This window comes from Rhincodon typus, unplaced genomic scaffold (genome assembly GCF_021869965.1).
Source record: "Rhincodon typus isolate 14 unplaced genomic scaffold, sRhiTyp1.1 hic_rhity00002530, whole genome shotgun sequence".
NCBI classification, from domain to species: Eukaryota; Metazoa; Chordata; class Chondrichthyes; order Orectolobiformes; family Rhincodontidae; genus Rhincodon; species Rhincodon typus.
The window spans coordinates 3,543-16,538 of NW_025968168.1; the positions used below are offsets into that span (position 1 = coordinate 3,543).

At 40.4% G+C, this 12,996-nt stretch overlaps 1 protein-coding gene across 1 annotated transcript in view; it reads right to left on the bottom strand.

Moving 5' to 3' along the window:
* Window positions 1–1,056: 1,056 nt before the first annotated feature.
* tax1bp3 (Tax1 (human T-cell leukemia virus type I) binding protein 3) overlaps window positions 1,057–12,996 on the bottom strand; it is a 17,475-nt gene continuing 5,535 nt past the window's right edge. Inside the window, exons 2-4 of the mRNA XM_020529681.2 lie at window positions 11,567–11,686; window positions 4,499–4,576; window positions 1,057–3,008 (exon numbers count right to left, since the gene is read on the bottom strand). Of these exons, the coding sequence (XP_020385270.1) occupies window positions 2,874–3,008; window positions 4,499–4,576; window positions 11,567–11,686 (333 nt within the window). The 3' untranslated portion in view covers window positions 1,057–2,873. The remainder of the gene's footprint in view (window positions 3,009–4,498; window positions 4,577–11,566; window positions 11,687–12,996) is intronic.

Consider the following 12,996-nt stretch of genomic DNA (forward strand, 5'->3'; position numbering starts at 1 on the left):
CAGCTGAGCAGCGCCATAAAAAACACAAGTGCTGGGCTTTACCTCAAGAGGAACAGAATTAAAAAAGTTAGACCACAGAGTTGAGAGTGCAGTTCTGAACACTGGTTATAAAAGTGATGATAGATGCATTGGAAGAGGTGTGGAAATAAACTACAGGGATCATGCAGAAAGGTGTGTGTTTACAGATCGGGAAAAGACTGATAGGCTGGGTCTCTTTCCCTTGAACACAGAAGGCTTAAACATGACCTAACAGAGGGATTTAGAACTCTGACAGATTTTGATGGAATGGCTATGGAGAGAATCTTTCCACATGGAAAATAACAAAACTACCAATACAAAAGACAGTCACTAAGAAATCAAACAGAGAATTCAGAAGAAACATTGGTGAGAGTGTAGAACTGGTTATCACAAAGAGAGGTTGAATGAATTAGTATAGATACATTTAAGGGGAGGCTATACAAGCAAACAGAGAAGGAATAGACACTTACAATAATAGATTTACATGATGAAAGAATCAAATGGAGCAAATAAACGCCGGGATGGACTGGTTGGGTTCAATGGTCTTGCTTCTGACCTGACAATGTTATTAATCTCTTCATAAGGTGGCCCATGTTAACGCTTGGTTTGAATCATTATGCTGTTTTATTCCAGTATACACAACGATAGATATATTCAGAATCACTCGGTGAGATTAGTCCAATTTATATTCACAAATGGCCCACATGTGTGGGCTTTCTTGCTGGATTTAACATATGAACCACTTCAAACTCTAGAATTATATATTAAAAGAATTAAAAGCTATTTTTTCCAACTCCCTTCTTTTAAAAACTGGTCAAGAAGTCAGGGCTATAACAGGCTGGGTTGTGAATGGGGAACATGTTGAACTAGCTGAACCAGGAAGAGGCCTAGACACAGGCTGGATGCTGACAGTCACAGGACTAACAGCAGCAGTTGACAATTCCAGCTGTGCTGCTAAAGACAGTTAATAGGTCAAACCAGGTAGTGTCACATCCTCTTGAGGCACTGGATTCTGTATAAACAAGACACAAGATCCTATTTAATAACTAAAGTTTTTTTTATTGAAAGCAGTTGAATGGTGAAAGGCTATTTTGTACAATGAGTAATCGCATTTCTTACGCTCCAGTTTTATTCATAACAATTTAACCCAATTATTAAGAGTCTTAGTCATGAAAATATGAAAGTATTTCATGATCCACAGGATTTACAAACATGAACCTGGCAGTCCCTATGCATCTTTACACACCTTAAGTTTTGTAGTCACTTATCTATTTTTTAAAAAGTCAGGAAATGGTTCAAAATGTCTAGTAAACTATACAATTAAAAAGTTAATGCTGTGAGGAGCCGAGATGAAGCATGTAGTATCTGTATGCAATCTGAACACAGTTATTGTTTGGTGAGAGCTAGTTCTCACTGTGCAATACCATCAGAAATGGAGTAAAACATATGATGAGAAACAAATAGAACTTCGAAAGCAGAATGTTAGAATCCAGAGCTCTCAGCTTGTTTCAGAAACCACCTGTTGGTAACTTTGCTGGTGTTCCAGCCACAACAGGCAGCCATGCACACTTACAACTGGCTAAGTGGTAATCAGGTAACTATGCACACAAGCTTTGGTTTCATTTTTATACGTGAAAGGTCCCAATAATTGTAGGCAAAGGAGGGAAATTAAATGCATGTTTGTGCAGCATACACTGCAGTGAAATCCTTTCCCTCTATGTGTTTTGGGCTTTTGGCTGGCTATTTGCAATAACTGGGAATGAAGGCACTTTGGAGAGCCTTGGATAGTTACTTAGTGATGACCATGGATTATAAATGAAAGCTACACCATATACAGCAACATGAGAAGAAAAGCTCAGAAATAACAATCTGGCACCGGTTCCTTTTGCAAGTACATAACACTTGTGGTTATACTTTACATTCCGAGATTAGTACTGTGCAGCTAAGTGTGTGAAGGCACAAGGTTGTGTTTAAAATATTAGAAAAGATTATTCAATATAAAGCTGTAAAAAAAAATGTACATTTTGAAATATGACTTCAGACAAATCTTTAACTTCTAAATGCCTGCATAGGTTCAGAATTTACAGCAGAAAGGATGTAGATCGCTTTGGTACAAATTCATTTTTAAAATTAATTGCTTCTTCCACCAAAACAGCAACTTTCCCATGATTAGTGAGCCCCAGGGCAATCCTTATATTATGCAGCATCAATTCATTGGTACATGCGACAGATAAAGCTATAGTGTCAACAGATAAAACGAAAGTGTATCTCTGCTTATTTTCACACAGTGCCTAATACATTGAGGTCACTTTTTAAAACAACAACTATCCATTAAGTTGCTCAGTGCCGATAGGAAAAGTGGTGAGCAGCCACTTCTGGTGCATCTTGGCCATTGAAAAACACTCAAGAATACCAGCAATATCTTTCACAGAACTCTGGCATTTGGATGCAGACTTAAAACCAATTAAAATAGTTTAAAGTCTGCATTTAAACAGAGGAATGTGAAAAGAACATGTCAAATACTTGTCTAACAAGCTTGAGGTTCTAGTATTAAATGTGCCAGAGTCCTTGACTTTGGGTAATGGTCCCAATGATAAGGCTGTCAAATTGATATTATCAGTACTAGTTTGTACATTCCACCAGAGAATGTCATGTCATTCTCACTGAGAATGACATGCAGGTTGTTATCTATACACTTAAATAGCAAGTGCCTTTGCTTGTCTACTAGTGATGAATGCTGACTGCCTATGGTCTGTATAATGCCAAGCAGCAATATTAAGTGGCCTTTCATGACAGGATAATTTCTCTTTAAAATGTGATATTCAAGCAGGACACTAGTCTCAGTGAGAACTTGATCACTGCAGTGACTGGCGGATTGCCTGCTGCAGAGATTTACGAGTTACCAGAAGCCGAACAACATCTTCATTCTTCTTAGTGAGACGTTTCCGGGCCTGGTCATGTGTTACCATCGTCATATCCCAACCATTCACCTGCAAAAGGAACCGATATCAGGTGTGTGGTTCAAAACAGAGTCCATTACACTCCCATTTGTTCAATGTTAAACAAGACAAGCTGCCTGCAATGGATTCTCTTTACAGCTTGAGGTTTCTCACCACATATTTCAAATATTCAACATCACTGAGTCCAGTCCCATTCTTATGGGATCTGGTGTTCTCAATGAACCAGAATGCATCCTTGCCTGCCCAAAATCAAGAAAACGTATCAAGGCCTAAGAATTGAACAGAGTACCCTCTACACTGTACTTCAGTTTACTATTACATACAACAGGCTGTGAGATCTCATCTTCCAAAGGCAGCTTCAAACCAACAGACATGTCAATCAGTTAAATAAACAGTGCAGAGGTCAAAGGGTCTTAACCAATAAAATCAGAGACAGACCATTCAGAAGAGAAGATAGAGAAAAAATGTCTTCACACAAAGTATGGAACTCTCCCATAAAAAGCAGATGTTAACTCAATTGATAGTTGTATATCTGAGATCAATGCATCTATAAGTCAAGGGCAAGGTCTGAATGGATGTGAATCAAAAGCAGGCAAATAGAGATAAGAAACCAATCAATCATGGTCTCACTGAAATAGCAGAACAGCTTTGAGGTACTGAATGGCCTCCTGTTTACATATTCCTCAGGTGCAAACTCTTTACAGAAATTGCAGTAATCTCCCTGAAGTGTTAAAAACAACAGTGTTCTGCACTGACCATCGCCACTAACCATGTCCAACCTTGACGTTTTGTCTCGGGATTAACCTAACTAGGCTGACCATTGAACTATGAGGAGGCTGCCATCCAGAAACTATATGTTGGCAGTTGACTCTCAACCTGACAGATTGCATGGTATTGCAGGCCTGTCCTCTCGAGCCTAATGTGAAGATTTCTTTCATTGATAGTATATAGGTCCAGCAAGGTTGAGGGGCCTAAAAGCCCACCTAAGAAACTGATTCTCCCCCTGCTCCTCTCTATATGCAACTAGGAAAGGTTACAATGTGAAGCTGAAGCAGAAATTATAAGGGGCATTGCCTCAGCAATCTTGGGCAGCACAGTGGCTCAGTGGTTAGCACTGCTGCCTCAAAGCATCAGGGACCTGGATTTGATTTCACCCTCAGGCCACTGTGGGGAGTTTCCACATTCTCCGTATGTCTGCACGAGTTTCCTCTGGGTGCTTCAGTTTCCTCCAACAGTCCAAAGACGTGCAGGTCAGGTTGATTGGCCACGCTAAATTGACCATAGTGTCCAGGGAAGTGTAGACTAGGTGGATTAGCCTGAAGGGTTCCAGGGATAGATTAGGTGGCTGGGACAGGTTGGGATGCTCTTCAGAGGGTTGGTGTGGTCTCAAAGGGCTGAATGGCCTGTTTCCACACTGTAGAGAATCTATGATCTTTGTCAGTTAATGGACATAATTGTTAGATGAATGATAAATGGCTGAGCACATATTGCTTTGCACACAGCAACACTGCAAACCTGACCTGCATTATCTTGTCTCCAATCTGGAGACCTGCTACTTCCGCTGGTCCTCCTTCTGAGACTCTTGTTACATATATACCCTGTAAATACAAAGAGAGAAGTACAGTTGGTTCTGATAGTTTAACCAGAATACAGAAACTATAATCATTTAAACAAACTAATCACTAAACATAAGACAACAGGGATCTAATTAGTCGACTCCCTACACTTTAACATACTTATGAATTTTGCTCACCTTTAAGTATTTATCCAGTTCTCAGCTGAACATTCCTATCAAATATTCCACAACTTCACCAGGTCAAAGAGAAATGAGCAAACAGGTTATTTATTACCACACTGCAGCATGGACAATCTGATATATCATCAGTTTGAAAATCACATTATTACCACAGCAACCAACCTTAAAGAAATTTAGCAGGGGGTTGAAATCATTCAGATCCATTTCATCAACTGGAAGGAGGATATTTTTCCTACCACTTCGTGGATTTGACTCCTAACCTCTACAATGAATGGAAAGCATTAAATTCTCTCCGTGGTCCACATAGCAAGATAAGATGATTTGGGACAGTAGAAGAATTCATAGCGTTGTGGTAATATATTAACATGGGTAGAGGATTGGCTAACTGAGAGGAAACAGTTGGGATAGATGTGTCATTTTCAAGATGGCAACAGAAACTGGATTGTGCTGGAACCTTAAATATTTGATGGCTTCGTTGAGGGACTGACCATTGTAACAAATCTTCAGGTGATACAAAGATATACAGTAAAGCAAGTTGGGAGGAGGATACAAAGAGTCTGCAAAAGGATAGCTTAAATGAACAAAGGATTGATGGAATATTAATGTGGGAAAATGTGAGCACGTTGCCTTTGGTCGTGAGAAGAGAAAAAACAGATTATTTAATTGAAGAGAGACTGCAGAATGTTGTGGTACAGTCAGAGAGGTGACTTTGTACATGAATCATAAAAATGTAGCATCCAGATACAGTAAGTAATTAGAAAAGCAAACGGAATGGTGGCCTTTAATGCAAGAGTGGAGGAGCATAAAAGCAAAGATGTTTGAGGCGACACCTGGAGAACTGCGTACAGTTTTGGTCTCCTTATTTAAGGAAGGATATACGTGCACTGAAGGCATTTCAGTGAAGTTTCAGGAAGGGACACAGTTTTGAAAAAGGCTACCTCAGTGACCAATGCCACCACAAGGTGGAGCACTGTGTGTACAAGTGACATTTTAAACAATGCTTTGCTTCAAGTTTATCAAACAAATCACCTCATCTAAGGTTTGATATACAAATAAACCCAACGCCTTCTACTTTCATAACGAATCCAGTGAACTTGAATCACTGCTCATTGCTGGTAGGATCCATAAAGAAAGTCCTCATATTATTCAGGGTTTTGCTGGTTGACAGAACAGTGCATTCCTAAGCAGGCAGCACACTGCAACCTTAATATTGGAAAATCCAAATACTTTCAATCAAATGTATTATATATATTGATACAGCTTTTTGTTATGTTTTCCATCAGCTGCAGTGACTACTAACATCAAGTATTAAAATGAAGGGTGCGACTGAGCGTGAGCAGTTGGATCACAGCAGCTATTTTTAACAGTAGCATCCAATCTCCCTATGGTGGGAACATACTTTTCAAACTGAAGGGTCAGTGAGTATAGGAATAGGTGGATAGAACAAAATTTACACAAAGCTGAAGCATCGGTGCAATGCAGGGCTTTAGGCTGCAGATCACTCAGTTCATTTTGGGGAAAGTAGGATGTCAATGAAATGGATTATGCCAGAACTGGAACGGGACAATATCCGTACAGAGATGGGGAAAGAAATGGAAAAGGGGAGGTGGAGTCGCAATATAGATCAAGAAGTCAATTATTGCAACAAGGGGCAATGATCTCTTAGACAATTCCTTAAATGAGGCCAATTCCTCCAATTGAGGCGAATTAAAACCCTCGCTGGGGTTATACTATAGGTTCCTAAATAGGGAGAAACAGAAAGACAGATATGTAGGCAAAAAAATCTCAGAAGTGTAAAAGTAGGGTAATAATAGTAAAGGATTTGTACTTCCTAAATATGAACTGGTATAGACAAAATGTGAAATAACTCCTTTAAAGTGGAGTTGCTGGTAGATTGGACAGTGAAGGCATTTGGTATGCTTGTCGTTATCAGTCAATGCATTGAGTATAGGAGTTGGAAGGTCATATTGCGACTATATAGGACATTACTTAGGCCACTGTTGGAATTCTGCATGCAATTCTGGTCTCCTTGCTATAGGAAAGATGTTGTGAAACTTGAAAGGGTTCAGAAAAGATCCACAAGGATGTTGCCAGGGTTGGTGGTTTTGAGCTATAGGGAAAGGCTGAATAGACTGGGGCTATTTTCCCTGGAGCATTGGAGGCTGAGGGGTGACCTTATAGAGGTTTATAAAATCATGAAGGGCATGGATAGGGTAAATACAGAAGGCCTTTTCCCAGGGGTGGGTAAGTCCAAAACTAGACAGCATAGGTTTAAGGTGAGAGGGGAAAGATTTAAAAGGGATCTAAGGGACAACTTTTTCACCCAGAGTGTGGTGCGTGTATGGAATGAGCTGCCAGAGGAAGTGGTGGAGGCTGATACAATTACAACATTTAAAAGGCATCTGAATGGGTATATGAATAGGAAGGGTTTAGAGGGATATGGGCCAAATGCCAGCAAATGGGACTAGATTTATTTGGGATGTCTGGTCAACATGGACAAGTTGGACCAAAGGGTCTGTTTCTGTGCTGTATATCTTTATGACTCTATGAAAGGATTAGAGGGGGTGGAATTCTTAAAATGTATCCAGGAGAGCTTTTTCAGCCAATGTGTAAAAACCCTATTAGATAAGGTGTAAAAAATTTTCCCTTAAGATATCTTCTAAAGCTTTCCCCTCTCACCTATGCCCATGACCTCTAGTGTTGAACTTCTCACCCTAGGGAAAAGACCTTTGCTTTTCACCTTATCTATGCCCCTCATGATCTTATAACGTCTATAAGGTCACCTCTCAACCATCTACACTCAAGGGAAAAAAAATCTCAGCCTATTCAGCTTCTGCTTATATCTCAAACCATCCTGTCCCAATAACATCAGGTCCAGAACTAGGGAGCACTGCTTTAAAATTAGAGATCACACTTTTGGCACAGAAATCAGGGGACTTTTTTCTTTAAGGATTATTTGACTTTGGAACTGTGCCTCAGGTGGTGTTGGAGGCAGGGTTATTGAATAGGCAGAAGCAGACAGAATTGGAAGGGAGAGGTATGGAGGGGTGGTGGTGAAAAAGAGGCAAGCTCAACTATATTGAAGGCTGAAATTAATTTAGTCTTTGTAAGCACATCAAGTTACAAACTTGCAGTTGAGATCATAAATAGAGCAGCGATTATATTAGTAGATCAATTCAGGGAATGTCAGTTCAAACTGTCAAATTGTCATTAAAATCAACTAGTCCACTTAGGGTCCCAAAGGGAGCAATGTTGTCTACATGTGATTAATTCTTAGTTGAGCTTTCAAATGGCTGATCTCAACCTATTCGATTGCACCACCAGACAGCTGTGGGTTCAAGTTCAAAAAAAGCAAAAATGAGACCCAGTGCAGCACCGAGGGTGCGCCACATTGTCAGAGATGCTGTCTTTCCAGTGACAGGCTAACCGGAAGCCCTAGGAGGTCTTGTAGTCCAGTGGGTAGTGTTCCTACCCCTTAATCTAGAGGCTTACAGTTCAAGTTCCACATGATAGTCAAAGTGTGTGTTCATAACACAGCTAAACTCTCTCAATGTCATGCTGTAAACTCCTCAAGACACCAATGGTGAGCAGGAGGAGCAGAAGAGTGTTTGAGCTTCCAGAGGAAGTGGTAGAAGCAGGTACACTTACAACATTTAAAAGACATTTGGACAGGTAAATGAATAGGAAAAGTTTAGCGGGCTATGGGCCAAATGCAGGCAAATTGTACGGTGTTTAGTTTAGAAAACTGGTCAGCATGGGCAAGTTGGACCGAAGGGTCTGTTTCTATGTTGTATGATTCTATCTACAAGGGGCATTACTAGCAGGCAGCAGAGAATGACAGTCAAAAGTTTTTTTCGTGACAGAAGCCTATATCCAGTGGCATACCACAGGGTTTAGTGCTGGGTCCCATGCTATTTGTTGAGTACATTAATGATCTAGACATGAAAGCAGGAGATATGATCAGTAGGTTCGCAGGTAGTTATGCCAAGTGTGACACCAGGCAAACCTAAATATGAGGTGTCATATGAAGCTACAATACAGGGCTACTTGGATGCAAATTAAAAGCAGCTGTGTATAACGATCTAAGCAATCCCACAGTGAAAGGATCATATCTAATCTCTGCAGTTCTGCTGCATCAAGTTGTGAACGGTGATGGACAAATATACCTATCCTTGGTAATGAGGAAACCAGCACATCAGTGCAAAAGACAAGGTTGAAGTATTTGCAGCCATCTTCAGCCGGAAGTGCTGACTGGATGAGCCATTATGGCCTCCTGAGGTGGTCATCAGCATCATAAATGTCAGTCTTCAACCAAATCAACTCATCGTTCCACTGCAAGGGTTCCTCAGGATAGCGTCCTAGGCCCAACCATCTTGCAGCTGCTTCAATGACCTTTCGCTCAGTCATGAGGTCAAAAATAGGCACGTTCACTGATGACTATGCAATTTTCAGCATCATTTTGACTCCTCAGATACTGAAGCACTCCATATTCATATGCATACCCACTTGCAACATTCAAGCTTTGGCTGATAAGTGGCAAGCAATATTCATAACATGTACGAGCAATGACCATCACCAACAAGAGAATCTAACCGTCACTCCTTGATATTCAGTAATATCACAATTCTGACTCCTCCATGATTAACATGCTAGGCTTTACCATTTACTAGAAACTGAAGAGGATCAGTCAAATAAATAGTCGCTACAGGAGCAGGTCAAAGGCAAGAAATCCTGCAGTAACTCACCTCCTGAGCTTACAGAGCCTATGCACTATCTACAAGGCAGGGGTCAGCAGTGTGATGGAATACTCCCCATTTGTCCGGATGAATATAGTTCCAACACTCAAGAAGCTCGACAATGCCAGGTTCCTTCTGTGTTACTGGGTCAAAATTCTAGAACTCCTTTCCTAACACCAGATGGGTACCCTACACCAGATGAAGTGAAGTAGTTTTAGAAAGCAGTTCACTACTACTTTTCCAAGGCAATTAGAAATAAACATCAAATGCTGGCCCAGCCATCAATACTCATCCTGAGGGAGCAAAATTTGTTTTAAAAAGCTTTGGACTTCCCAATGGTGTAACAGCAGAGGTGACAGGAACACAAGTTGTAAGGAGGACACAGAGGCTGTAAAGAGATAGAGACAAAATGAGTGAGTGTGCAACAAGGTGGTAGATGGAGTATAATGTTGGACAGCAAAAGATTATTCATTTCAGATACAGAAAAAGATCTACATTTTGATTCTTTAGTGTGAAACATAAATGTTGTTGTGCAGAGGGACCTGCGTATACTCCTATATGGAATACAGGAAGTCAGCATAAAGGTACAACATGGCCTGTAAGGGGATTGGACAACAGGAATATGGAAACCTCGCTACAATTGTAAGGAGTTTTGCTGAAAACCCATCTAGTGTAATGAGCAGTTTGATCTCCGCATTTAAGGAAGGTCAGTTCAGCAAAGTTTCATCACATTAGTCACTGCGATGTCAGGGGAGGTGACAGCTAAGTGGTATTATCACTGAACTGTCAATCTAGAGACCCAGGTAATGTTCTGGAGACTTGGGTTCGAATCCAATCATGGCAGATGGTGGAATTTGAGTTCACTAAAAAAAAGCTGGAATTAACAGTCTAATGATGACCATGAATCCATTGTCAGTTGTCAGAAAAATCCATCTGGTTCACTAATGCCATTTAGGGAAAGAAACTCCCATCCTGTAGACCCACATGTGGTTGACTCTTAACTGCCATCTGGGATGAGCAATAAATGTCGGTCAACCCAGTAATGCCCTCATCCCATGAAGAAATAAGAAAAGTTGTCATGTGGAGAGAAAAATTAGTTACATCAATATTGTCTCAAGTTTAGAAGAATGAGGGGACTTCAATCAAATGTACAATGTACTTAACAGAGTCCATGCAGGGGCTGTCTCACCGTTTAGGGCTGAGATGAGAATTATCTTAATTTATACAATTATGAATCTTTGGAATTCTCTACCTCAATGTTTTTTTAATGCTTTGTTGAGTATATTTCAGGCTGAGATAGATTTTTGATATCTCAGGAAATCAAGGGAAAATAGGAGCAGGCAGGAAAATGAAGTTGAAGACCGACATCAGCCACAATTGGATTGAATGGAAGAGCAGGCTCGATTCATAGCTTGTGTTCTTGTGGTTATATTCTAACCAGAGTTCTGGGTTCAAGCATCCTGCCACCCTAAATTCTGCCCACCTGATAGGTAGCTCCTTCCGTTAGGTTCAAGCAGGAACCACAGAATTGTTACAGCACAGGAGGCCATTCAGCCTTTCACGTCTGCACCAGCTCTCTATTTAGTATCATTCTCCCACGTTCTTCCAACGTTCCTTTTCTGATAATAACCCAATTATCTCTTTAAAGCTCCAACTAACCATCCTCCATCACTCGGACAAAGCATTCCAGATTTCACCCATTCACCATGTGAAAAAGGTTTGCTTCATATCTTCACCATTTCTTTTGTCAATTACCTCAAGCCTGTACCATCTTGTTCTTGATCTTTTGCTAATGAGACATTTTCCTAGCTAATCGGTCTTCATCTCTCATGATTTCGAGTACTTCTGTCAAATCTCCTCGTAATCTTTTCTTCCTCATGGACACTTGACCCACATTTTCCAATCAACCTACATGAAGTTCCTCATCCCTAGAACAATTCTTTTGAATCTTTTCTGCATCCTCTCTAATGCCTTTACATTCTTCTTGAATACACATTACCTAGAGGTGGTTGAAACTGTTTGCTGGTTTTAACACGCATCCACTAAGTTATTTCCTGCTGGTAAGCCTTACAGAATTTGAATTCGCTCATTCCCACCTTGTCTGTTTTGTCCTCCGAGTAGGGGTTCTGTGTTGGGTCCTGGTCGATTCCACCTCCAATACTGAATCCCAGGATCAGATTATCACCATGACGCAGTTTACGGATTTCAATACGTTGCTGAAACAAAGAATCAGAGTGAGAGAGTCTGTGAACACCTGTACTCAAGAACATTGGCCATTTTTAGAATAGGAAAAGAAAAACATCTGTCATCTTCTGATAGACTTCAGCCTCCCCTCTCAGCTACTCACGATTATTTGAAGTATGGGAAGTACTTACATGATCACTTGAAGCATCACTGCACACAAAGTTTTGAGCCAAGTGCTGGAAAATGGAGCAAGAGTAGATAGGTGCTTGATGAGTGATCTAGACAAAATGGGCCAAAAAGTCTTTTTTGGTGCTGTAAAACTAAAGCCTCCTTGCCATCCCACTCTACACTGCCTCAATCTCATTTATATTAACTACTTTAATCGGTTTACCTAGTTCTGCGAAAACAACTCCATCTGTCTAATTTTTACCTAATCCCATCATTTTGAATTGACCCCCACAGTGAGCAACTGGAGAAACAATATCAATCCCTTAGCTACCTTGAAAATCGCAGGCAGGCCGCTTTAAGATCCACCTACTTAATGCTTCTTTCATGAATTTCAAATGTCGAAGATCATAGACACAAATATATGAATCAGGTGCAAGCCATTTGGTCCTGCTCTACCATTTGAAATGATGACAATTGATCTGATTGTGGCCTTAACTCCATTCTCCTGTCTATTCCGCTAATCTTTGAGGTAGTGTTCATTAAGAATCTATTGAATTCTACCTGAAGAATGTTCAAAGACTGAGCCTCCATACTGCCTATGGAAGAGAATTGCACATACCAAGGACCCTCTGAGGGCAAACATTCTTATCTCTATCTTAAATGAAGGGCCCTTGATTTTTAAGGAGTCTAGTTATCCCCACAATAGGAATCCTTCCTTTAGCATCCACCCTGAAGTCCTCTTGAATCTTATAGGTTTCAATAAGATCATCTCTCATTCTTCTAAACTCCAATGGACACAGGTCCAAGCTGTCTTCATAAAACATCTTCATCCCAGGAATTAGTTAAGTGAACGTTCTCTGAACCACTTCTAAAGCAATTGCACAATTTCTTGAACAAGGAGACCAAAATTGCACGCTTGGTCGCACTGTACAATTGTAGCTCAACTTGCCTACTTTTATGTTCATTCTCCTTGAAATACATAAAACATTCCATTTGCCTTCCTAATCACTTGCTGTACCTTCAGACTAACATTTTTTGATTCATGGACCAGGACACCCAGAATTCTGCAATCAATTGCCATTTAAATATTTTAGATAATAAATATGCAATTTTTCCCCTTTTCTCATTCATTTACTCAAAATAACTCCTGTGGAGGGGGTTAAAATTGTTTCAG